Source organism: Xyrauchen texanus, chromosome 35 (assembly GCF_025860055.1).
Source record: "Xyrauchen texanus isolate HMW12.3.18 chromosome 35, RBS_HiC_50CHRs, whole genome shotgun sequence".
Classification (NCBI taxonomy): domain Eukaryota; kingdom Metazoa; phylum Chordata; class Actinopteri; order Cypriniformes; family Catostomidae; genus Xyrauchen; species Xyrauchen texanus.
The window spans coordinates 12,909,046-12,933,946 of NC_068310.1; the positions used below are offsets into that span (position 1 = coordinate 12,909,046).

Sequence of the window (24,901 nt, forward strand, 5' to 3'; positions counted from 1 at the left end):
AGAATTTATAATGCATTGATTTGATCTGCAGTAGGCCATATATTATGGGAGTTTGATATACAGTTCTGCAACCTGGCAAAAATATCTAAGTAGTTCAGACTCAAGCTCTAAGGATAAGTTGCGGAGCATTTAGAACAGAGATACTGGATCAATGTAAAAAGGCATGAAGAAAGTCATCCAGTTAAAAAGGTACTGGAAAACTTTTGGGAATATGAATATGGAAGATTAATACATTTTGGTTGGATAGTCAATTAGGAGACACAGGAAATGGGGTTGAAAGAGATAGAAGTAGCTCCTTCTGTGATAATTCCAACTATACCCCCATGGCTATACCCAATGTCAGAAGCAGACCTATATTTACATAAAGAGAAACACAATAAGGAAAATGATATGCCATTGAAAATAATCGCTTATCAATACATTAATCAAGCATAAAACAACATGACACAAATATACAGATGGATCAAAAGACCCAAAATCAGGTAGAACAGCAGCAGCAGCAGTAGCTATATATTTCTCTATTCCTATATGACTGATAATATATCTGTATTTACAACAGAATTGATAGCTTTATACCTGGCATTACATTGGGTGGTAGATAAACAGCCTGATAGTTATTTGACATGTACAGATTCACAATCAGCACTAGTACGTTTAGCGAGTGGAGTATCTTCAGCAAGACAAGACATTTTATATGAAATTCTTACAGTTTATAAAATATTAAGCAATTGGGAGTTGGGTTAGTTTTTTGTGGGTTCCAGCACATGTTGGAGTAAAAGGGAATGAGGAAGCAGATAAACTGGCCAAGGAGGTATTGAAGGATACTGATATTAATATCAGGGTAAAGATGAGCAAAGCGGAAACTAAGGGACTGGTTTTAACTGAAGTGAAAAAGAATTGGCAGAGAATGTGGGAAAATAAATTAAGAGGAAGGCATATGTATAGTATACAAGGAAATGTAGGGGTGGAAAGAAGAACAATTAATAACAGGAACAATTATGTAACAATGACTAAATTGCGAATTGAGCATACAACACTAAATCAAAGTTTATATACAATTGGGAAACATGAAACGGGTGAATGTGAAAAGTGTGGACACCCAGAAACTGTAAAATACGTATTGCTAGAATGTACAGCATACAATAGAGAAAGATTGCAATTATTTCAAGCATTAAAGAATGGGGAGTGATTAATTATTCACAGATTATAGAATTCATAGGGAATTATTTAGATTTTTGAAAGTTACAGGATTGGTAAATAGGATTTAATAGTATTTTGTTTTCTTCTCATCCAAGTTGTGCTCCATACTCCAGTCCAGTAGGTGGCAGAAATGCACCTTCTAGTTGGTTTGCCAACCGTCATATAAACAAAAGAAGAAGAATACCACAGTGTACTTTACCGCCAACCGTCATAGAAACAAAAGAAGAAGAATATGACAGTATACTTTACCTGTCTGTATTTCAAATAAGCAACATTTAAGCTTTCGCATATAATAATTCATATTATTATATATTATTATATATGCTTGGCATGTCTGTGGTATTCAGGGTTGGGAGTAACGGAATACATGTAACAGGATTACATATTGAAAATACAAAATATAAGTAACTGTATTCTACTACAGTTACAATTTAAATAATTGGTAATTAGAATACAGATACATTCAGAAAGTATTTTCTAATCTAAACTAGCTGCAATTTTCACATACAAATGAGCTTGTGATTTGCTGCAAGTGTTTACCAGAATTTTGTAGCTCTTCACCAGTAGTGGTGAACCTCCAGCTATCCTTTTTACAATTTGCCACAAGTTTGCAACAAAGCTAATTTGCATGTGAAAATTATCTGTGGTTAATTTGCTGCACATTTGCAGTGAACTCTTAATTTTTGTAAATAAATTATTAAATAATTATTGCATTTAGACAGACCCCAGTGAGCAAGCCGAAGGCGACTGTGGCAAAGAACACAAAACACCATAAGATGTTGGTTAATGGAGAAAAATAACCTTGGGAGAAACCAGGCTCACTGTGGGGGCCAGTTCCCCTCTGGCTAGCATCATGAATATAATGACAATATTAGTTATTTATGTGCAGTGCAAGTCATGGTTTAAAATGAGTAAACAAAGTAAGTTTGTGGTGGTGGCGTAATGGGCTAAAGCACAGAATTTGTAAGCAGAAGGTTGCCTGTCTGATCCCCACAGCTACCACCATTGTGTCCTTGAACAAGTCACTTAACTTCAGGTTGCTCTGGGGGGATTGTTACTTCAATAATTGTACTGTAAGTTGCTTTGGATAGAAGCATCTGCCAAATCCATTAATGTAAAGTGTTAAGGGCCAAAAGATTTTGTATGAACTGTAAGATTAATGACTAATGTCTGTGAAGTTCATCCTGGATTAACTGCAGAAGTTCACATAGATGCATTGTACATTGTTAGATGGCTGATGAAGTCTTTTGTTGGCAATAATTGATAGTCTATGAATTCCATATTAAGAGTGTAGTCCATCATTAGACCAAGGTGATGCAGACAGAGATCAGTGAGGTGCATTGAGGTAATTTAGGTGAGGTCTATCCTAAGTCCAGGGTTAAGGCAGTGGCATATCCTGGCACCCATTTTCCATATAAAGTTAATGGTGACGGGGTGTCAAGCTCCAAAATTACAAAAAAAGCTTGTCCTTAGAGCAGGGCTGGATTTCCCAAAAGTATGGCTAGCTTAAGTTGATCGTAGAGACCACTGGCACCAGTGATTTCTACGATCTACTTAGACTTACGATGCTTTTGGGAAACACAACACTGTTTGGCTTGTAGTCCAAAAACCCAGAAGATAATTAGCATTTTCGAGTAATGGGTTCCCTCAGGGTTTTCCTATGTTTTTTTTTATAATGGCAGTTTGGAATTTATGAGTAAAATAAGGTCTGTGTTTAACATTACTTAATGATACTTGGATATTTTGTTCTACAACATAAATTACACACAATCATACCCCAAACGTGAATTTTGAAGCCGCCATGTTTTTTATTTATTTAAATTTATTTTATTTTTTTTAGTTTTCTAGAATGTTGCATTCCATTCAAGTCAGATGTGGGATATTCCTACTTGAAATCTCAGATCTCCCAACAAAAAGCCAACTTTCCGAATTAAATGGAACTCAGCATAATGTGCCCTTCAAGTTGAGTGGGAAATATCATAATTATGAGTTTTGAGCACACGAATGATCCCCCAAAGTCATTTTAATAAGTGAGAAACTCGGAATTCTAGATGATACATGAGTTTCCAAGTTGGTATGTTGGAAGGGGTGTGTCAACATGAAATATGATAGAAAGTAATGACTTTGCAAACTTATTTCAACTTCTGTAATTTATTTCAATAATAATAATTTGTTTTATATGACAATCAACTAATGACTCACACTTTGTGGTTTGTTTTAAGCAAATCAATTAATAAAATGTTAGATATCATGCATTAATAAATCATACAGTATGTAATTTATAAGTGATGTTTATTCACCGGTACAACAGAAATCATTTTGCCATCATTCATTTCGTAAATGTTTAAGTTTGGATCCTTCCGTATTTTGTTTCCCACTTGAATGCGTGACATGTCTTGTAACGAATGCCTGACTCGGAGGTACGATCTTCCCAGGTGCACTTGGAGGCAGCATGAGAAATTCAGTTTTCCGTTTTGTCAGGCACATTCACTCACATGCTTGTGGTATTTTTAGTCCTTATCTAGCAACTCATTAGCAACATATTTATTTATTTTTCTAAATACAGTGGCTTCAAAATTCAAGTTTGAGGTGTGTAATTTATGTTGTAGAAGAAAATGTCCGAGCATCTTTAAGTAGTGTTTACCACAGACCTTTTTACTGATAAATTGAAAAACCCATTATAAAAAACCCCAAGGGAAATTCCCCAGGGAACCCATGGCAAAGTAGCCTTCTGGGTCTACCTACAAATGAACATCAAGGTGGAACAGCTCTATAAGTAGTCCATACGACTTGTGTGAATTATTCCAAGATTTCTGAAGCTATACAATAACTTTGTGTGATAAACAACCCCAATTTTAAGTCATCATTCATCACACATTGCATCAGTTTTGACTTCACAGACATCAAACATCATTGGTTGGTTCTGAGGCTGGATATGTAATGCACTTACATATTTGATTTGAGAGCATAAAGGAGGGCAACATTTTAAGTAAATTATTACTTAAATTTTGGTCTATTCATCACACACATCTTTCATATGACTTCAGAAGACTTGGAATGTAGCACATAAGTAATTTTGATGACTTTGCAGGTTCATTCATGCGCTCAGAGCCTGTAATTATGATATTTCCCACTCAACTTCAAGGACATATTATGCTGTGTTCTATTCAACTCAGAAATATATATATATATATATATATATATATATATTATAGGGATATGTGCCATGACAAAACCATCTTATTCAATCACTGTTCCATAATTATTGAACATAGAACTTTTGTAAAGGTTTAGTAAGCAATGACATACAACATACCCTGACTGAGCGAGATTATGATAATTGTGGGCAAATATGTAATTCAGTAAAATTAAAAAAAATATTTAAAGGCATAGTTCACCCCAAAATGAAAATTTGCTTATAATTTACTCACCCTCATGCCAAATGTCTATGCCTTTTTTCTTCAGCAGAGCACAAACAAAGATGTTTAGAAGAATATCTCTGCTCTCTAGGTCCATACAATGCAAATGGATTGTGATCAGACCTTTCTAGCTCCAGAAATCACATAAGAGAAACATAGAAGTAATCCATAAGACACCAGTGTTTAAATCAATATCATCACTTCTGAAAATATGAATTTAAACCCTGGAGACTTACGGATAACTTCTTTGTTTCTTTTTGTGATTTTTGGACCTACAAATGTCTGATCACCATCCATTTGCATTGTATGGACAGAGTTGAGATATTTTTCTAAAATCTTTTTTTGTGTTCTGCTGAAGAAAGAAAGTCAAACACATCTGGAATGACAGGAGTGTGAGTAAATGATAAGATAATTTTCATTTTTGGGTGAACTATCCCTTTAAGAGGCTGAACACTTTTAAAAAACAGTCACCATACTATAACTAAATTTAGAGAACTACCAGAGGGAAGCAGTGTGTATGCCCAATGAATTAAGTGTTCACCACTTTCAGGTAAAGACTGATTACAATCACATTTTATAAGTGACAGTTTTCTTTCCCTATAAATACTGTTTTTAAACTGGCATTATATTTGCCTACAGTTTTATATTTGCAACTATGACTAGCATGCCCCTTATCTTAACATCTTCTCATCCCAACATGGTGACATGCTCTATAAGCTTATACAACTAGAGCTTCTGGCATACTCGTAAGTTGAAGTCATTTAACTCATTAACATATGTCAACTCATAGCCTGCATGAATCATCATAATGTAATATGAGATGCAAAAGAGTGTGTGTGGAACTGAATTGGGGGGTTTTCCTATCAGTTCATTACATCAAGGAAGTAATTATTTACACAATACTCTATTGAGCTTTTAGTTATGAGATTAAATTTGATTGACCAATATTATCAACAACTTCATAAAAAATGCTTCATTGGTATGCAAATAATTATGTTGTTATATTATGGTATGCAAAGGTCTTTTTGCAGCCCAATACTATGCAGAAAGACTATCTAAAATAATTGGTCAGTGATTATCTGATTAAACAAAAAAAAAAAAATCCCCATCTTCTTGTAAATTATTAGTTTTATTACGTTCTTTGATGGCGTCTTAAAGAGCATCATGTGTACCCAGTACACACAATTTTAGTCAGCAAAATTATTGTGCATTATAAATCTTGTGGGGCTTCTATTCTTCAATGTGTCCCTGGAATGGACCCAAATTTCTATATAAAACATATTTGACTTTTAAACGTGGTAAAGTTGTGATTGGCTGCAGACACAGTCACGTGATGGACCGACGCCTTGCGCTGCAGTGGTCAGCTAGCGCGAGGGTGCGATAACAGCAGCGGTGGCTCTGTCTGGAGCTCACACTGTAAATTACAGAAGCCCCCTCCTCTGGAAGACGGTGTTTCTCCCATTATGGGCGACAAGAAAAGCCCATCCAGGTATAGAAACATCCCATTTGGTCTGTCTTTTCGAAATGCGCTTGGCATGTTTGTGTCCATTGGAGAACAGCGGTGCACTGGAGTTGAAATCTACTTATTTTTCCTGCTCAGATTAAACAGAATAAAGCACAGCCATGGCGGATACAGAGCCTTGCATGACTCCCGGTATCCACTGTTTGACAAAGGGAATTCAGGAAACTCCTCTGTTCCTCTTTTTGATCGTGGAAGCATTTTTACCGTTTAGGCATGCAAAATAATTAGATTGAGACACTAATTATGTTATTGTGGAGGATAGGCGTCTTTTAAGCAGCGAACAGAATTAAATGCACATTATGATCGTTGCTCTAATTAGGATCCAGCATGCTAATTTAATAACGTGACAATGTTTCCCTTTAAATCTTGCAGGCCAAAAAGACAAGCCAAGCCCTCTGCAGACAACGGATTTTGGGACTGTAGCGTCTGCACCTTCAAAAACAGTGCAGAGGCATTCAAATGCAGTATATGTGATGTGCGGAAAGGTACATCTACAAGGTAAAGTGTCACCTATCAAGATCTATTTATTCTCTAGAAACATATTCCGGATGTGTGCAGTGAGGATGTCAACACTGATATTCTGACTTGTTGATTTGGATTGTATCTTTATCCATACTGACGTCATATGATTCCAGGAGAATTTCAGTGACACACTGGGACATGAGGACAGGCAGTAGGACTGTGATAAGAGATACTGGTCTGTGCCCCATTTATGAACATATAGGAATTGATGCGTGTAATGGAAAACTGATCGACAAAGTCATTAAACACACAGCATTGTTGTTTTGGTGGGCACTCTGCGCTATTTGTCTTTTGCTCAATGCTGCATTATTGCTTGAAAAGCAAAATATTAAACGTGGGTGGTTTTTTATTTTGTTGTTGGTGTTTTGTTTTGTTACTTTATTGTTTTTTATCACTAATGCAACAATACCATACATTAAAAACCCTAATAAGTTGTCTCTACTCTAAATTGAATTGAGTGATGGCGTCTCCAAATCTTGTGTAATTAAGTTCACTTAACTTTGTGTTCATATAGAATTAACTTTACTATTTAGTTTACAGTAACTTGATGCAAGTAGACTGCTAATATTTTTTTCTACTTAATCATTTTGGTTGAATTGATTACAAATTTATATCATACAATAACACAGCTAAAATAAAGATTAAAACCTATTCTAGATAAAACATTAAAGGGATTGTTCACCAAAAAAAATGAAAATTTGCTCACCCTCATGCCATCCCAGATGTGTATGACTTTTTTTCTTCAGCAGAACACATATAAAGATTTTTAGAAGAATATTTCAGCTCTGTTGGTCCTCACAATGCAAGTGAATGGTGACCAGTACCAGTAAGGTTGAAAAATTGCATGAAGGCATCATAAAAGTAATCCATACGACTCCAGTGGTTTAATCCATGTCTTCAAAACCAATATGATAGGCGTGGGTGAGAAACAGATCAATATTTTAGTCCTTTTTTACTTGTAAGCTAAAGGATGTGAAAGTATAGATATACGGTAAAAAAGCAGAGACCTCTTTAATTCAGTTGTACATGCACAAGGTGAACCGAAATATAATTAACAGGGACCAACTTGGTAAAAGTGGTTGCAGGTCACCCTAATGGTGTCATCCCACGAAACAATTATTTGCAGCAAAACAACAAAAATAATACTACAAAAGAGCTAAAACCTGTATACATTAACTATTCAAGTGCCCCATATGTTCCCTTTGACCAAGGAAAAATAATTAATTAATTCGATTGCAAGGCATTATGGATATTTATCATAGCCTCAATTTTTTGTGCTCAACATTTTGAGTAATTAACACTTAAAGTCTTAAGTATATAGATTTTTAAGATAAGTTCAGTGAACATACAGTTGAAGTTAGAAGTTTACATACACCTTAATACATTTAAATACATTTAAACCTTTAAATACATTTAAAGTTCCTGACATTTAATCATAGAAAACATTCCTTATCTTAGGTCAGTTAGGATCACTACTTTATTTTAAAGGGGTCATGACATGAGAAACCAAATTTGCCTTGATCTTTTGGTATATAAGAGGTCTTTGTATCATTAAAACGTCCTGCAAGTTTAATAATTTAAGATGTCCTCCCCATTCTAAACGAATCATTTATTTAATCAAGCTCAAAATACAGCTCGTTCTGGATTCATGGTTAGAAGTGACGTGTCGGTTAGAAGTGACGTACCAGCGTTTGCATATGACCGCCTCCAGCACAAGATAACTACGATTTAAGCGCAAGACAACTACGCTCATTTCAGTATCGCCGTGCGCCTCACAAGTGTTCAGTCGATGGACAGCGAGCTCTGACAGAGACTACTTGTGCACAGGAAAATTACGATGCCACACAGATGTGCTGTTCCTGGCTGTGGTCAAACAAAACCTCTGAATAAGCTGCCGAAAGATCCAGACGTCAGGGAAAAATGGATGCAGTTTATTTTTTGCGGACGTTCCAGTCACGGCAGTGTTAACTTAAGCGTTTGTTCTGTACATTTTAAGGATGACTGTTTTGAGAACAAATCTCAATATGATGCTGGCTTTGCCAGAAAACTGTTGCTCAAAGATAAGTCCGTGCCGACTATTCTGGGAACAACGACGACGCAAACTGTAAGTAATCTATTTTAAACTTTAAACTACTTTTTAAAGCGCAATTTCATTCATTATGAATAATCACAGTGTTTTTACTTAGTTTACTTGCATATTGTTCTGGCTGGGGCGTCAATAATTGATACATAGGCACTGACGTTAGCCAATCATAACAGTGGGCGTTAACACTGAAGTCTTAAATGGAAAACGCCCCCAAAACAGACTGTTTGAATCAGAGGATGAGAAACAGGGTGGGAAAAGGTCATAAATCACTAGATTTTAAAAGTTTTTCTTAAAAAAAAATATATTAATACTATAATTGCACCTAAGGGAACATAATAATACAATAAAAAAAACCATGTCATGACCCCTTTAAGAATGTGAAATGTCAGAATAATAGTAGAGAGAAGGATTTATTTCAGCTTCTATTTCTTTCATCACATTCCCAGTGGCTCAGAAGTTTACATACACTTTGTTAATATTTGGCAGCATTGCCTTAAATTGTTTAACTTGGGTCAAACATTTTGGGTAGCCTTCCACAAGCTTCTCACAATAAGTTGCTGGAATTTTGGCCCATTTCTCCAGACAAAACTAGTGTAACGGAGTCAGATTTGTAGACTTCCTTGCTCGCACACGCTTGTTCTGCCCACAAGTTTTCTATTGGATTGAGGTCAGGGCTCTGTGATGGCCACTCCAATACCTTGACTTTGTTGTCTTTATGCCATTTTGCCACAACTTTGGAGGTATGCTTGGAGTCATTTATCCATTTGGAAGTCCCATTGTGACCGAGCTTTAACTTCCTGGCTGATGTCTTGAGATGTTGCTTTAATATATCCACATAATTTTCCTTCCTCATGATGCCCGATATTTTATGAAGTGCACCAATCCCTCCTGCAGCAAAGCACCCCAACAACATGATGCTGCCACTCCCATGCTTCACGGTTGAGATGGTGTTCTTTGGCTTGCAAGCCTTGAACTTTTTCCTCCAAAAATAACGATGGTCATTATGGCCAAACAGTTTGATTTTTGTTTCATTAGGCCAGAGGACATTTCTCCAAAAAGATCTTTGTCCCCTTGTGTACTGTCAAACTTTAATCTGGCTTTTATATGGTGTTTTGGAGCAGTGGCTTCTTCCTTTCTGAGCAGCCTTTCAGGTTATGTTTATATTGGACTCTTTTTACTGTAGATATAGATACTTGTCAACCTGTTTCTTCCAGTATCTTCACAAGGTCCTTTGCTGTTGTTCTGGAATTGATTTGAACTTTTCACACCAAACTACATTCATCTCTAGGACATGGAATGTGTCTCCTTCCTGGATGGCTGCGTTGTCCAGTGGTGTTAATACTTGCGTTCTATTGTTTGTACAGATGAGTGTGGTATCTTCAGGTGTTTTGAAATTGCTCCTAATGATGAACCAGACTTGTGGAGGTCCACTATTTTTTTTTTTCTGAGGTCTTGGCTTATTTCTTTAGATTTTTTCATGATGTCAAGCAAAGAGGCACCTAGTTTGAAGGTAGGCCTTAAAATACATCCACAGGTGCACTTCCAATTCTGTGCACCTCCTAATCAGAAGTTAGTTGTCTAACGGCTTGACCTAATTTTCTGGAATTTTCCAAGCTGCTTAAAAGCACAGTTAATTAGGTGTATTTAAACCCTTATTTAGACCCACTGGAATTGTGATATAGTCAATAAAAAATGACACAATCTGTCTGTAAGCAATTGTTGGGAAAATTACTGTCATGCACAAAGTAGATGTCCTAAACTGCTTGCCAAAACTATAGTTTGCAAATATTCAATCTGTGGAGTGGTTAAAAAATTTTATGTAAACTTCTGACTTCAACTGTATCTATTTGAGTTATGAGCCCAAAAAATGAAATTTCAAGTACTGTTTAATTAAGATAACTTGATTTTTCCAGTAATAACAACATTAGGGGTTACAGTGTTATTGCTAGAATGTAGAGTTTGATTGGGACACAATTAACTAGTGCAGCCACCATTTAGTGTACTAACTAGTGCAGTGGTTATCAATTTGTTTCCGTATTTGATCAAATCAGAGCAGGCAAGTAGCCATAACAATATTCCCTCTAGTTTTTGTTGCATTTTACAAATTGCTTAAGTGCAACTGTATGGACTGAGGAAGGGAAGATAACCATAAAATGAAGGTAACATTTTAATAATAGCTCATTGATTGACTGCTTATCTGAATAGTCAAAAGGCTAATTTTGTTGTCCAAATATATAAAAAAGAAAAATAAACTGCACACCTGACATTATCAAGATGTGCGTAGGAAAAATAACTTCGATAAATAAACAAGAAACAAAATCCCGCACACTGCTGCTGCTTGCGATTAAACAATTTAATTAATAAAATGTTTCATTCATGCAACCTTCAACAGGTATTTAAAAAAAAAAAGGGGGGGGGGGGGTCTAAGGGGTGGCTAGGTTACCCCAAGTCGGAAGGCAAAATGACCAAGGGGGACACCCCCGGTCAGATGAAAAATAATCTATTGCTCACCCAAAAAGCCAAAGTATACTTTGGTTGTCTGCTCTGGGGATTGCTCCGCACGCAGTATAAGTGATGCAAATTTCATCATCAGCACAATTCACGCAGACTCTGCACACTTGGATTTTCACGACATGCAGACAGTTCTCGTCTGTGTGCATCAAGGGCTCATGCGCCTGCCGTTGGCTGTACTAAAAGAGTATCACAAAGTAGTCCTAGTGCGTATTCGTCAAATGCGTATGTATTCTTTCACAGTCAGAATAGAATACTTTATAAGGCAACCAGGCGGTCAAGCAGCAACGAGCCAACCTGGAACACACAAAACGTTAGTATAAAAAAAGTATAACTGATGGTCAAAATGGTTTAACAATGTCCAGCCCCCATCAAAAAGACTGCATAGTAGTACTAGCCCTGATTAACCACAGTTTGAGAACCATCTTTATGCAGCCAGCCCCGTTTAAATTATTTCAAAGTGAATGAAATGCAAGATTGATATGTTTCTCAAACTGATATAGCCCCACACTGAAGGACTACATTTTGTGGATCTTATGTATGGAAGGTTGTATAGGGTATGATTGTTTTAGCCTTTTCAGATGTCCCGATTATATGTTACCTGAAGGAGTGGTCTTGAAATTATGACTGGCAGAACAGTGTTTTTTGTTTTGCTCCATTACCGGTCTTATAGTGGAATGAATGTGGCAAGTATATACTGGCTAGATTGCAGGTGTTCATATCTCTCCTAAAATGACAATCTTTTCATCTATTGTGTACTGTGTCATCTCCTCTCAGTCTACATCGCTAGCTTGAATGTTGATTATCTAGCTTTGTTGAACCAACAGGATCATTCTCTGCCACCTAGTACAGAAATTGTTTAACAAGGCATTGTTTATCAGTCTATTCTGAGATCTGCTGCTTGCTTGAGTGATAACAGATTGATCAGTGTCTGTGATGTCTGGCCACTGTGACACCCCTTATAGCAACAGCTGGGGGAAGAGGCTGGGTACCACACAGATAGACTCAAAAAACAAACACACAAAGAAACCCTCTCCCTCTCTGTTTTTTAAGCCAATCTCACGCTGTGGGCCACACACCAATAATACTGAAAAAATGAGTCGAGTAGTTTTTCTGTTGTCAAACTAACCAAAAGGGGACTTTTAATTACAAATTCAACCCCATTGCTTTTTAAAATACTGGATTTTTGGAACACTTTACATAACCTTAATAAAGTAACATTGCAGGCTAAACATCAGCATGCCACAAATGCTATAGCTTACAATTAGCCCAGATTATAAATTTGACTCTCCTCAAACGAACAAAAAACGAATTTACTGTAATGCACTAAAATGGAAGTCTATTAAAGGGATAGTTCATCTAAAAAGGAAAATGTGTTCACCCTCATTTTGTTCATGTTAACTGACTGTAAAAAAAACCTTTGGTAGTACTCGATGATCACAGTTAATTGCACATTTACCAATCAAGATATTTTATCAGAAGATTTTACAGTTTTTAAAAGTGTGATAATATTGCATTTTTATGACATGACAGCAAAGAGAATATCTTTTGTTTTTGTTAACTAATATGATGAATGCAGCCTCTAACGCTTTTAATAAGATTAGGGAATGCTTATTATGTGCTGTCAATATGACACAGATGAAGTTAAAGCTGGAAGAGTACACAAATAAGATCATTTAGAACATCATGGAGAACTGCCAAACAATGACACAAACTGTCAGCAGGGCATTAACTTGGATCCATGTGTATTTACTACTGTTCTCTTATTAATATTCTCTCATGTTCTACTTAGAGGTAATGTTTCAAACACAGAATAAACACTGGTATTGGACACACTTACTCATGGATTAATGGCATCAGTAGCGGAAAACTATATTAGCATTTGAATTATGCGGCATCCATGTCCCTACTCCCTAGATGTCAGTGTAAGTCCAAGATGAAATGAAAAAAAACTTACTGAGTGCAACGTTTAAAGGAATACTTCACCCAAAGATTACTCTTAGTAACTAGTAATCGATCTCAATTCCATTAAAAGTAGATTTTTAAATAGCATACCAATGCATTAGCAAAACAACATTTCTGCAATTAAATCTGGGCATAGCAGGTCACTGAAAAAACGAAATATTGAACACCCTTGTGCAAACAACAGCTGTTTTGCTTCAGGACAGTAATGTGCACTGTCAGGAGGTGCAAGGGTGTAACAAGGTGCATGCTCTAGTCTGTGTCCAGAGAGCAATCTTTCATTTATTGCTTTGACAAAAGCATGACTTTTTCTTCCTGCAATGTGGCCTGCAGGATAATTTGAGAAAGAAAAATGCTTATAAACATTAACGTTGATTTAGAATATTACATCGTTATGATTATCTTTTTTTAGCTACAGCAGGGCAGATAAACATTTGAATTTGCTGTGTTGCATGGATGTTAGCCTATTCTTGCATAATCGATGGAATTTCTTTTAATTACGCACAACATTCCATGTTTGCGGATCCACGCCTATCAGTGAGTAGCCCTTCATGTCTTCACAACAGTCCCAGGACAACCCATCCCACTGTGAAATTTCTCTCATGGCAATGATAACAACATGGACCGGTAAGGATAAAAAAATTAGAGGTAATGACTTTTCATTTTATTTCAGCATTATCATTTTTACTAAGCGGGTTTGTAATTTAAAGTAGCCTACAAACTGTTTCTGTTTTCAGTTTTAGAGGGTTTATTTAAGCTATCCAGTCCAGGGCAGTTTTATTTTTGGTCAATATTAGGGATGCACCAATATTAATTTATTTGCTCGATACCGATTTTTAACAAATAGCTTTTGGCCGATTCCATTACGATACTGATATTTGCTTCTTGCTCACTTATTTTAGCTTTTGTCATTAGAGCACAGTTTTGCTTTGGACTCATGCTTTAAATTAGCAAAGTTCAAATACACATGCAAAAATGTATGCTAGCTAGTTTATTGTTGCATCATCAAATCATTTTCATTTGTGGTGTGTACAAATACTTGTGTGCGGTTTGTGCGAGGGCAGTAAGCAACCTTGATTGACATGCCAGTATTCAAGAGGATTCCCATTTCTTTCAATTGGGTTTCTACGAGGTATACATACATTTGTTGCATGGTGGGGTAACCCTAAGTTCATGTGATATATTTTCTCCAGAACTTCATCAAACAGATCGGGTGCCTGGTAATTTTCCTTGCGCACCCTTTTGGTCAGCGGGTTGTTCTCTGGGTGGTGCACCACATGTTTTTCACCACTTTCATCGCTCAAAATCCAGCTGTGCTTGCAGCATCATGCGAGCTCCCAGCTTTTTGTCCGTATCAAAGTAGTGATTTTTATATACTGGTTCAAGCAGGGTTGTGATACAATAAAGAGTTTCTGAGTCAATTTTACTAAAATGCCTTGTGACCGCTCCTTAAAGAGTTTTTTTTTTGTGGTTTTAACTCCATGATCATTTTCAAGGTCCTTGCTCAGTAGCCAGCAGATGCCACAGATGCACTCATCTCCCTCGTTAGTTGTTTGAATGGGGACAGAAGAGAAATTGTGTCCTCAATTAAACCCCAATGGTGGGCAGTGAATGTCGCAGTCAGATCTTAATCTTACTGTTCCACCTTGTTATAGCATCTTGCTGAAGAATTTTTGGTTGCATTTGCAACTGTATTTGGACACTGTGTAAGCACGAGTAGGCAAGAGTAGAATGCTTGAAGTAGCCAACTATTTGTCTGCCTGTTGTTATCATGTCAGATATGCTCCGTTGACATAACAAGCCTACACTGACTGCTAATTGTAAAGTATGTGCCATGCAGGATAAACTTGTGACATCACTGTCCTCCATTGCCTGACTGCTGCAGGTACTTTGGATTTGTCGATTTTTCCTTGTTTCAAGCATTGTGTTGAATGCTGAAGAGATCGCCTCTGTGGTGTGTGACCCTGTAAACTCTTGTGCGTGCGGCACTGTTTTTGGCATTTTGAAAATGTATTTGGCTTTCCATTGGCCTGTGAGATTGAGCATGCACGTAGGGCTTATGTTGGAGCTCCTAATGTCTATTGTAAAACTGATGGCTGAAATATCAGCTGCCAAGAGCTTAATGTATACGCGCTGCTACAGCATTGTACATGTCTGGTAGATACCCATCCAAGAAATAACAGAGACTGGGTAAGTAGTAACATGGCTCACGACCTTCAATGAGCCTCCGAAAGCCCACGTCCTCCACCGCAGAAAACGGCTGATCATCTAGTGCGATGATTTTATTGGTGATGCCTTTAGCTTTGATGCTGTCCTGAATAAATGTCTTTACTTTTTCAAATACCTGATCCACAGGAGTCGGAATACTGGGAGGTGGCAGTTTTTTCTTTGCGGCACTTATAGGAACACCGCATGCTGTTCGGGATGCTTTTTCAGGTGGCAAATTAAATTGGAAGTGTTGAAACTCTTGATATTCCCCTCTTGATATTTCAGCAGAACACTCATTGCAAATGTCTTTTTTTTTTTTTTTTTTTTTATTTGGTACTTGTGGTGAAGCAGAACTGCGCACTGCCCCTTTAAGGATCCACCACCACCAACTAAAATTGCTGCTCGTTAGATTACCAGGTGTCAACAATACAGGCAACAATAAAGGTAACGGAAGACAGTCGTTCAGGGCAACGAGAGATTTGAGACCGGGGTGAGGTGAAGTTCAGGTGTGCTAAGCTGAGTAAGGAGAAAGAAAGTTTGTTTTTGTGTACGGTGATGTGGATTAGGAACGCGATCAGAGGAGAGAGGAAGAAACCACAAAGGGACAAATCTGACAGTGCTTATCACCAGAGAGTGAGGCCTGGATTTTTTCATAGCCGTTGATTGCACTTCTTGAGTGAAAGTGGAGTGGCATGAGTTCAGAGGATCTTCAGTCGCCGAAGAGCTCCATGGTCAAGGTGTGATGGTAAAATAAAGGTCTATAGTGGAAGCGCCAGGTGATTTCTTGATTCTTCTGACCTACATTTATTCCCTTGTGTTGGACTCTCTCCCTGCGTCCTGCAGCATTGCCCACAGTCACCAAACATGTACATGCAAACTCTCCGTGAACCAGTATGCACCATTCACAAACTCTCCTGCCTTAACTCACTCTCATACATTTACATACACACACACACACACACTTTAATAATTATTGTTGGGTGTTTTGTTCTGTTGGGATTTATGTATTTGATGATTGCTGGCATTTTGTTTGTGAGTCTTTGACTCCTTGTCTTTTGTTTACTGTTTATGTTATGTATTTATGCAATTTGAATAATACACTTATGCTTTGAAATTTGATACACTTATTTTGTTTTATGCATGTAATTGGTGGCTTTTTGAGCTATCCAAAATATCCATGTTGATGGGCCTAAACCTGTCTGGCACCCAAATTTTGATTTAAAGTTATTAATTTAGTACAGGGGCCGCCACCGTTACATACTACTTCGAGACTTTGAAAACGGCCCAGACCTCAGATATTTTCGTTGTCTCCGAAATACTCCCATTCAGTGCGCATGGCTGATCACTCGTGTCATTTACAATATTTTTTTTTCTGATACTATTTTTTTTATGGATTTAATTTATTTAGGTTTTTAATTATATTACACGGAGAGAGACACATAGGATTATGCAACAGACAACTCGGTACATTCACACAATTAATTAATAAACAATCGGTTTGTTATATCAACCTTTTTCACGCTTATAGCCGATATGCCGATGGTTTTAATTTGATAAAAAATCATCTGATAAATACCAGCGGCCAATATATTGGTGCATATCATTCGCTACTTATAATTGATGTAACCTCCGGTTAATTAAATTAATAAATTCCAGGCTTTCCTTTTTACATTACCCCAATAGCATGTTATTCTGGACTTATAGTGTTTCCTGCTCAGTTTTTCCCCACCACTGAATCTCCGGGATCACAACGGAATTTTTTTTTGTTTATCCAAGTTTTGATTTTGCAGTTAGAATGAGGCCGTGGGAAAAATGGCAAAACAGCACTCCTTTCTTTTGCGTTGTGTTTGCTGTGCTCAAAACCAATGAATGAATCTTATGAGCTGGTACTTTCAATGAATTTCTCCAAACGATTCGTCAACTCACAAGTTATTGGTTTGAATCTGTCTGACCAATCCTTCATTGAATGAACTCAATGAAACACGGCAGCTGAAGTATGTCTGATTCTCTTAATAAACCACAACTCTTTGCTCTCTGTCACGCCAAAATGAAACAAGAACTGTTTTGTGTACAAAATTCCTTAAACTTAATTCAGTCAATACACTTGTTGGTCAGATGATAACATTAAGTTAAGAGAGCCAATTTTGTAATAAATGTTTTTTATAATTTTAATACATGAGGTGTGTGTATTGTGTTCCCCAATTAATGCTGCATAATGTGTTCTTATTGAATGTGTTTGTATTGCATTTCGTTAATGCAGTTAATGCTGCCTAAAGAAATGTAATTGGAACTCAATTTTAGCTTCAAGGTGAATGTGTTTTTGTACTATTATATGATTTCATCACTTTGTTTCTTAAACTGGGCTTTCCCAAAGCAAATCATAAGGTTGTTGAATGAGGCCTAGTACATATCCATTTTATTTAAAAAGAAAAAGTTAGTTTAATTCCATGTCCTGCGAATTAAAAACTTTTCTTTATGGAGTGGAGTGACTTCTTTAATCCGTAATGTTTTTAACATCTTATTATTTTGATTAGTATACAAAAACATTAGTGCATGATAACTATTGGGCTACAGTTTAATACATTTGGTGACTTCCCAGCTCCATGGTTTTGTCATTTCCCGAGATTGGTGATTATTGTCTGTTAATGACTATCGCAATTGTCATTGGGATATTTGTCAGATTGTCAATATCTGATTACATCTTTCTATTGCCCAGCCCTAATAGGTAGTTGAGACAAAATATTTTTGCAAAGTTTAAATGCTATAATCCAACTAAAACTATTTTAAATGCCATTTTCTTGTCTTTTATGATTATTATGCATGGATATCTTAACTCAACAATCTAAAATGAAATAGTGAAGGCAAAAAACTAAAAATGTTAACCAATCATAGCATATAAAATATACAATCTTCTTTACATATTCATATACATTATAACCTAAAAAGTTAATGAACTATTAATGCAATCTTATACTGGCCATCTGTCACCTACTGGCTATGGTAATGGCTATTGAAAACTCATATCACTCGACCACTAGTTGGAGTATTTGAATGCTTTTTCTAGGCTCACAATCAAATGCAAAACAAAACCATTAAACCCTTGTTCAACAGATTTGATATCGTTTTACTTTTCCAGAAAACCTAGGATAAACTCTCAACTCGTGGCACAGCAGGTTGCTCAACAGTTCGCCTCTCCTCCCCCAGCAAAGAAAGAAAGGAGAGAGAGGACAGACAGAGACCTGCTTGACGACGAACACTTTGACATGGACAACTCTGATTCAGACAGACTCAGCAGTCTCCACCCTGACTCTGACCATCCAGAGAGATTAGGTCTGGATGGGGGACAGCTGGACAGAGGATATTCTCATAAGGATCAGAAACAGGAGTGTGGGCTGGAAAAGCACCAGCAGCTCGATACAGACAGACGGCCTGAGAGAGCAGCACTGACCCAGGACCTGCTGCAGCACAATGGGACAGACAGAGAGGACACGGACAGAGCAATGCTGGACAAATTGCAGCTTCATCGAGAGGATGTGGATAAAGACCATCTGCAAACCGCAGGATCTGGGATGCAGCTGGAAGAAAGGATGGGTGCAGAGAGAGAGGAAATCAAAAAGGGAAAGATAGAAAGAGCCATTATGGAGAAACCCAAAGAAAGACATAAAAGCCTCACCCCATCTAAAAAACCCAATGCAAAGAAAAAAAAGTGAGTATTGTTAAGGGCTGTACACACCGAACGTGCTTTTGTGTCTGTCTATGCTCTTTTTCCATTGTTTGTCAATGTAAGCATGGACTACGATAGATGGACGTCGTTTTTAGAGCAAGAATGCATTTGGTCTGAATGGCCCTGAATGGTGTGGTTATGCCTGTGGCTGTTTATATCTTGGTTATAACATCTGTCTTGGGTGATCCATTCACAAGTAAAGAAAATGGAAAAAGCACGAAAACATTTGCTGCACTGTTGTTTACAATTTTACTTAAATGTAAAACATTTATAGGTGTAAACTAGTTCTGTGATCTCATCAAATATTGTTACAAAATTCATATGAAAAGGCCTTCACTTGGTGTTTTATCATAAACAGTGATAGTCTGCTACTAACGGCATATTGTAACAATATTTACAGACCCAAACTCATTCAAAAAGGCCCAGCTGGTGACAGCAACATAATGAAGCCTGGCAAGTCTGTTACGAAGATGAACAAATCTATTATTTCACGGTAAGTTCAGAACTGATCAGCTTCTATAGTTTCTCGAAGGCAGGATTCTACCTGCATGGAATTGTAAATTTTTGAAGTATTCTTGATTTGTTCTCATGACTGCAGTTTAGACAAGAGTTATTTCAGGAATATCCAATGAACAGCTAATAGTATAGCAGATTTAGTTACAAACCCATTAGCTTTGTAATCCATGTATGTGTGAAAATAAACCAAAATTTCCGATTGCTCATGGATGACCATGGCACTAGGAACTTCTAGGTCATGGTTCAATTCCCAGGTAACTAACATACGTACTTATGAGATGTAAACCTTGAGTGCACTGTAAATTGTTTTGGATAAATGCATAATTGTAAACTGGATTATTATTTATGCTGAACATTGATGGGAATTACCAATTTAAAGTTGTGCTGTAATTTAACATGATAAGAAATGAATAGTACTTATAGTACTGTTGGTACAAATACGTTTAAAGTAGTATTCTGGGTTTTGGAGTTAAAAGTTAAACTCCATAAAACAGCTTTTGTGGCATTATGATGATTACAACAAAAAAAATATTTGAACTCCACCTCATTTATGAAATCAAAAACAACAAAAAACAGTTATAGAAATGCACTTACAATGGAATCGAATCACCATGTTTTTTCCTGCATCAAGAATAACTAGGCACCTCTGTCAAATGTCGTGCCGCCTCCGGCTGTCTACAACACTCTGGTGGGTGTCTTCATAGAAATCAACAAGTGTTGCACTCGGTGGATTGTCATTTCTAACTGCAAATCTCAGCGATAATAATAATAATAAAAATATTCTGTTATTGAATAGTCGCTTGATGTCATTTAACATAACTTGAGATCATATAAAACTATAATGAGGACACACTAGATGAGTGTAGCGCTGCAGCTCAAGTGTCTGATAGAAACACAGATCACAGCTTGGCGATATATCTTTATTTCATCCTTAATTAAAGTTCATATAATACGAGAGCATGACTAAATAAGCACAAACTCCAAAACTGTCATCGAGACCAGGAGAGATTTAAAGTTCTGCCGGGTGATGCGCACTCTAACACGGAGACGCTCGTCTCTCACCCCCGCTGTCTGCAGCTCGCAACAAGTTGCATCATTGATGAGATCATCATGATAAGATCAATCTTATGTGAAAAATAACACTAAAATGACAACAACAGTAATATGTGTGATTGTGTGTGTGATATCTATCTATTTATCTATATATTGACAAATGCTTATCAATAACACCATTATGGCTAAAAATGTTTACAGTGTTCAGTGACTAAAATGTCAATATGACTAAATGTTACTAAAATGTCAACAGTTTTCATTGAATAAAACTACATTAAAATGCCCAGACTTTGTCAAAAATAGGATATGGTTGAATAAATATGATGAAACTAAAAAGGACATTTGACAAAGGACAAAGGCTAAGACTAAATGAAAAAACAGCTGAAATAATTAACACTAGTAGTCAGTTGCCAGGTCATTAGGAGTGCATTAATGCAAAGCCAACGTTTACGTGTTTTGAACGTCAATTTTTTGAACAGTATGGTACCACCTCATTTTGAGCCAGGAAAAGCACTGATGACCCTGTCTATAAATGATATATGCTATACTGGGATTACAGGGTTTAGATTTCATGACAGCAGAGTTGTAATGTTGGAGTGAACTTTAAACAGATAAGGTTCGTAAGCGATTTTATGTTTGTGTATGTTTGTGGACTGGCCTCATTCATTTCCATTGTAAGTGCATTACTGTAACCATTATTTTCCGTATTATAAACGAGAGACAAGTCAATATTTTTTGTGGAAGTCAATCCACAAATGCTGTTAACTGAGCTTAAAGGGATAGTTCACCAAAAAATTTTCATCATTTACTCACCCTTATGCCATCCCAGATGTGTATGACTGACTTTCTTCTACAGAACACAAACAAATATTTTTAGAAGAATCTTTCAGCTCTGTTTGACCTCAGAATGCCTGAGAATGGTGACTAAAACTTTTGAAGCCCCAAAAAGCACATACAGGCAGCATAAACGTAATTCATCAGACAGTGGATTAATACATGTCTTTTGAAGTGATACAATCGGTTTTAGTTGAGAACAGACCAAAATATAAGTCCTTTTTCACTGTACATCTTGCCATTGCAGTCTCTTGGCACAATCATGATTTCAAGCTCGATTACACTTCCTAGTGTTTAACGCATGTGCAGAGTGCTAGATGGCGCTATATTCTTCTAAAAATATTATTTTGTGATCTGCAAAAGAAGAAACCATGCACATCGGTAATGGGATGAGGGTGAATAAATTATGAGAGCATTTTAAACTTTTAGGTGAACTAACCCTTTTACTTTAAGTATGGAACCCAGAATATTCCTTTGAAATGGTGCACACTCGTTGTTTTATTCTAAAAAGGGTGATACCCCCTCATGGTGGCCTGTATACAAGCTGTATACAACTCACTTTCTCTGTTAAACTTTTGTTGTGGAATAAATTGTTCACGGCTGGCAAATAGTCTATTTCTACAATGGTATTGCATTAGTAACTGAAAGGTTTTGCTTGATGCTGAATTCATGCTGATAAGTGTCAGTATAAGATTGCACCTTTTAAAGATTGTGATTGTATTTAGTATTGTGTGTAATTCTTTGCTTTCTGTTTCTCTCTTGCATTTCAGACCTAAACTGAAAAATATAGACAGGAGCTCTGCTCAGCAGCTCGCTATAACCGTGGGCAATGTGACTGTCATCATCACTGACTTTAAGGAGAAGACTCGCTGCTCGTCCACCTCCTCGTCCACTGTCACCTCCAGTGCTGGCTCTGAGCAGCAACACCTGAGCTCCAGCTCAGAGAGCACAGAAAAGGGCTCCTCCCGCGCCTCCACCCCTAGAAGAGACCACTCAACTGGCCATAACGAGACCCTGTGAAGCCTGAGGAGATTCAGATGCCGCAATCTCGCTTCACAAGACCTGGAGCTCCTACAGCCACAGATGTAACTGTAATACTCACTATATGTGGATGAGGGATCTTTCCAACCCATTTAGACAATGCCCATCCTGACACACAGGCAGACGTTAACTGTTAAAAACCCTTGTGGAGCACCTTGTAGATTGATTATGTCGATGTTAATGTGACACCTTCACGCCAAGACCCACTGTATATTCTGTGTCATACTCTTACAAGATATAATCCCTATTTGTGCATCACAGAAATCGGCACTCCCAAGTTTGCATTATTATCGTTAATAGTCATGAAATCGTGCAGAAGGCTGTTTTGACTTTGTGTTTAGAACTTGAATTGTTTATGCTAAATGTATCTGAGCTTCTTTCTCCAACTCAAGGGTCAACGATCTGTTGCCACAGCTGTTTGTAGAAAGTGAGGCATCAATGAAAGGATCACACTGTATACCATCTTGTAAAGGGAGATTACTTCCCTTATTAATTCATATGACGTTTGTGTTTACATGGAGGAAACACAAACCATGATTATGTGAGTTTTCAGTATTATTAACACAAGGCCAACTTTGAAATCCGTACAGTGTACCATGTAGACATGTTTTGTTATTCACAAGGATAATAAGAGTATTTAGAATATTGTTCTTTATCTTTCTCTGTTTTTAGACTTAAAACCTTTGCATATTTCTTGTAAAATTATATCAGGATTCACCACACTGTCTTTTATTCAATGTAGTCTGGATGAAATAACAGAAATAATTGTGCATAGAGATCTATTTGTGACATTTTGAAGAGTTCATCCAGCATATATATCTTGGTTTATTGTACTTAATGACGATCAACCAGATCTCTACTGAAATTTGGTCAACTCAATCCCAAAAACACTTTGAATACACAACTGTGTAATTTATGGGACTCAAGTATTCTGAGAGTTGCAATTAATGTATTGTACAACTTTTCTGACGTTCCGGCTTCTTGCCCATTTGAAAGTTTAGCACAGGTTTACTCCTTCTGACGTTTGTTAAAAATCTAAAAGTTATATAGCTAATAAAACCTTTTTAAACTCACTGTTGTCTCAAAGCATCTTAAAAATATTGATAATTTGGTTAGCAGTTTTCCACAAGTGGTTCTGTTTAAATGTAGGACCATAAACAAACAAACCAAAAAAAAAAAAAAAGGTTGTAACAGTTTACAAGGTTCCATTTTTAACATTAGTTAACAACAGTAGTAAACATGCACTAACAATGAACAATACTTTTACAGCATTTAATCATCTTAGTTGATGTTAATTTCAACATACTAATATTTTTTAAATAAAATTGTTATGTTAGTTAATGCGTTATGAACTAACATGAACAATTTGTATTAACTAATGTAAAACAAGACTAATAAATGCTGTAAAACATACAGTATATTTTTCATTGTTTGTTCATGATACCTAATGCATTTAATGTTAACAAATGGAACCTTACTGTAAAATGTTACTGAAAAAGTTAAACTAATTATTGTTGATAGAAACATTGTTTGAGGCAGTAAATGATATTGTGACTTAGGTTTGTAGCATGCATTTCAGACAAATTGACTGCGTTCCGTGTTGTATAACAGTGTACATTTGCTGTCCCCTCAAAACTCGACACAGCCATTAATGTCTAAACCGCTGGCAACAAAAGTGAGTACACCCCTAAGTGAAAATGTCCAAATTGGACCCAAAGTGTCAATATTTTGTGTGGCCACCATTATTTTCCAGCACTGCTTTAACCCTCTTGGCCATGGAGTTCACCAGAGCTTAACAGGTAGCCACTGGAGTCCTCTTCCACTCCTCCATGACGACATCACTGAGCTGGTGGATGTTAGAGATCTTGTGCTGCTCCACCTTCTGTTTGAGGATGCCCCACAGATGCTCAATAGGGTTTAGGTCTGGAGACATGCTTGGCCAGTCCATCACCTTCACCCTCAGCTTCTTTAGCAAGCAGTGGTCATCTTGGAGGTGTGTTTGGGGTCGTTATCATGCTGGAATACTGCCCTGCGGCCCAGTCTCCGAAGGGAGGGGGATCATGCTCTGCTTCAGTATGTCACACTGTAGTTCTCCAGTGCCGGCAGTACTCATGCAGCCCCAGACCATGACACTCCCACCACCATGCTTGACTGTAGGCAAGACACACTTGTCTTTGTACTCCTCACCCGGTTTCCGCCACAAACGGTTGACACCATCTGAACCAAATAAGTTTATCTTGGTCTCATCAGACCACAGGACATGGTTCCAGTAATCCATGTCCTTAGTCTGCTTGTCTTCCTCA

The 24,901-nt window shown here is 37.1% G+C and overlaps 1 protein-coding gene across 1 annotated transcript; it reads left to right on the forward strand.

Annotated features, from left to right (window-relative positions):
* Positions 1-5,964: 5,964 nt before the first annotated feature.
* On the forward strand, positions 5,965-23,665 carry LOC127628791 (RING1 and YY1-binding protein A-like). Its single transcript, XM_052105679.1, has 5 exons — positions 5,965-6,108; positions 6,514-6,639; positions 18,567-19,136; positions 19,555-19,647; positions 22,328-23,665. Exons 1-5 carry the CDS (start codon positions 6,083-6,085, stop codon positions 22,575-22,577), a joined length of 1,065 nt encoding a protein of 354 aa, XP_051961639.1. The 5' UTR covers positions 5,965-6,082; the 3' UTR covers positions 22,578-23,665.
* The last annotated feature ends 1,236 nt before the right edge of the window (positions 23,666-24,901 follow it).

What these genes read in the sequence shown, in the direction of transcription:
- LOC127628791 (XM_052105679.1), top strand. Translation starts at nt 6,083, where the DNA reads ATGGGCGACAAGAAAAGCCCATCCAG. An exon ending in CGGAAAGGTACATCTACAAG is followed by an intron (nt 6,640 to 18,566) that starts GTAAAGTGTCAC and finishes TTACTTTTCCAG; the next exon opens with AAAACCTAGGATAAACTCTC. An exon ending in AACAAATCTATTATTTCACG is followed by an intron (nt 19,648 to 22,327) that starts GTAAGTTCAGAA and finishes CTTGCATTTCAG; the next exon opens with ACCTAAACTGAAAAATATAG.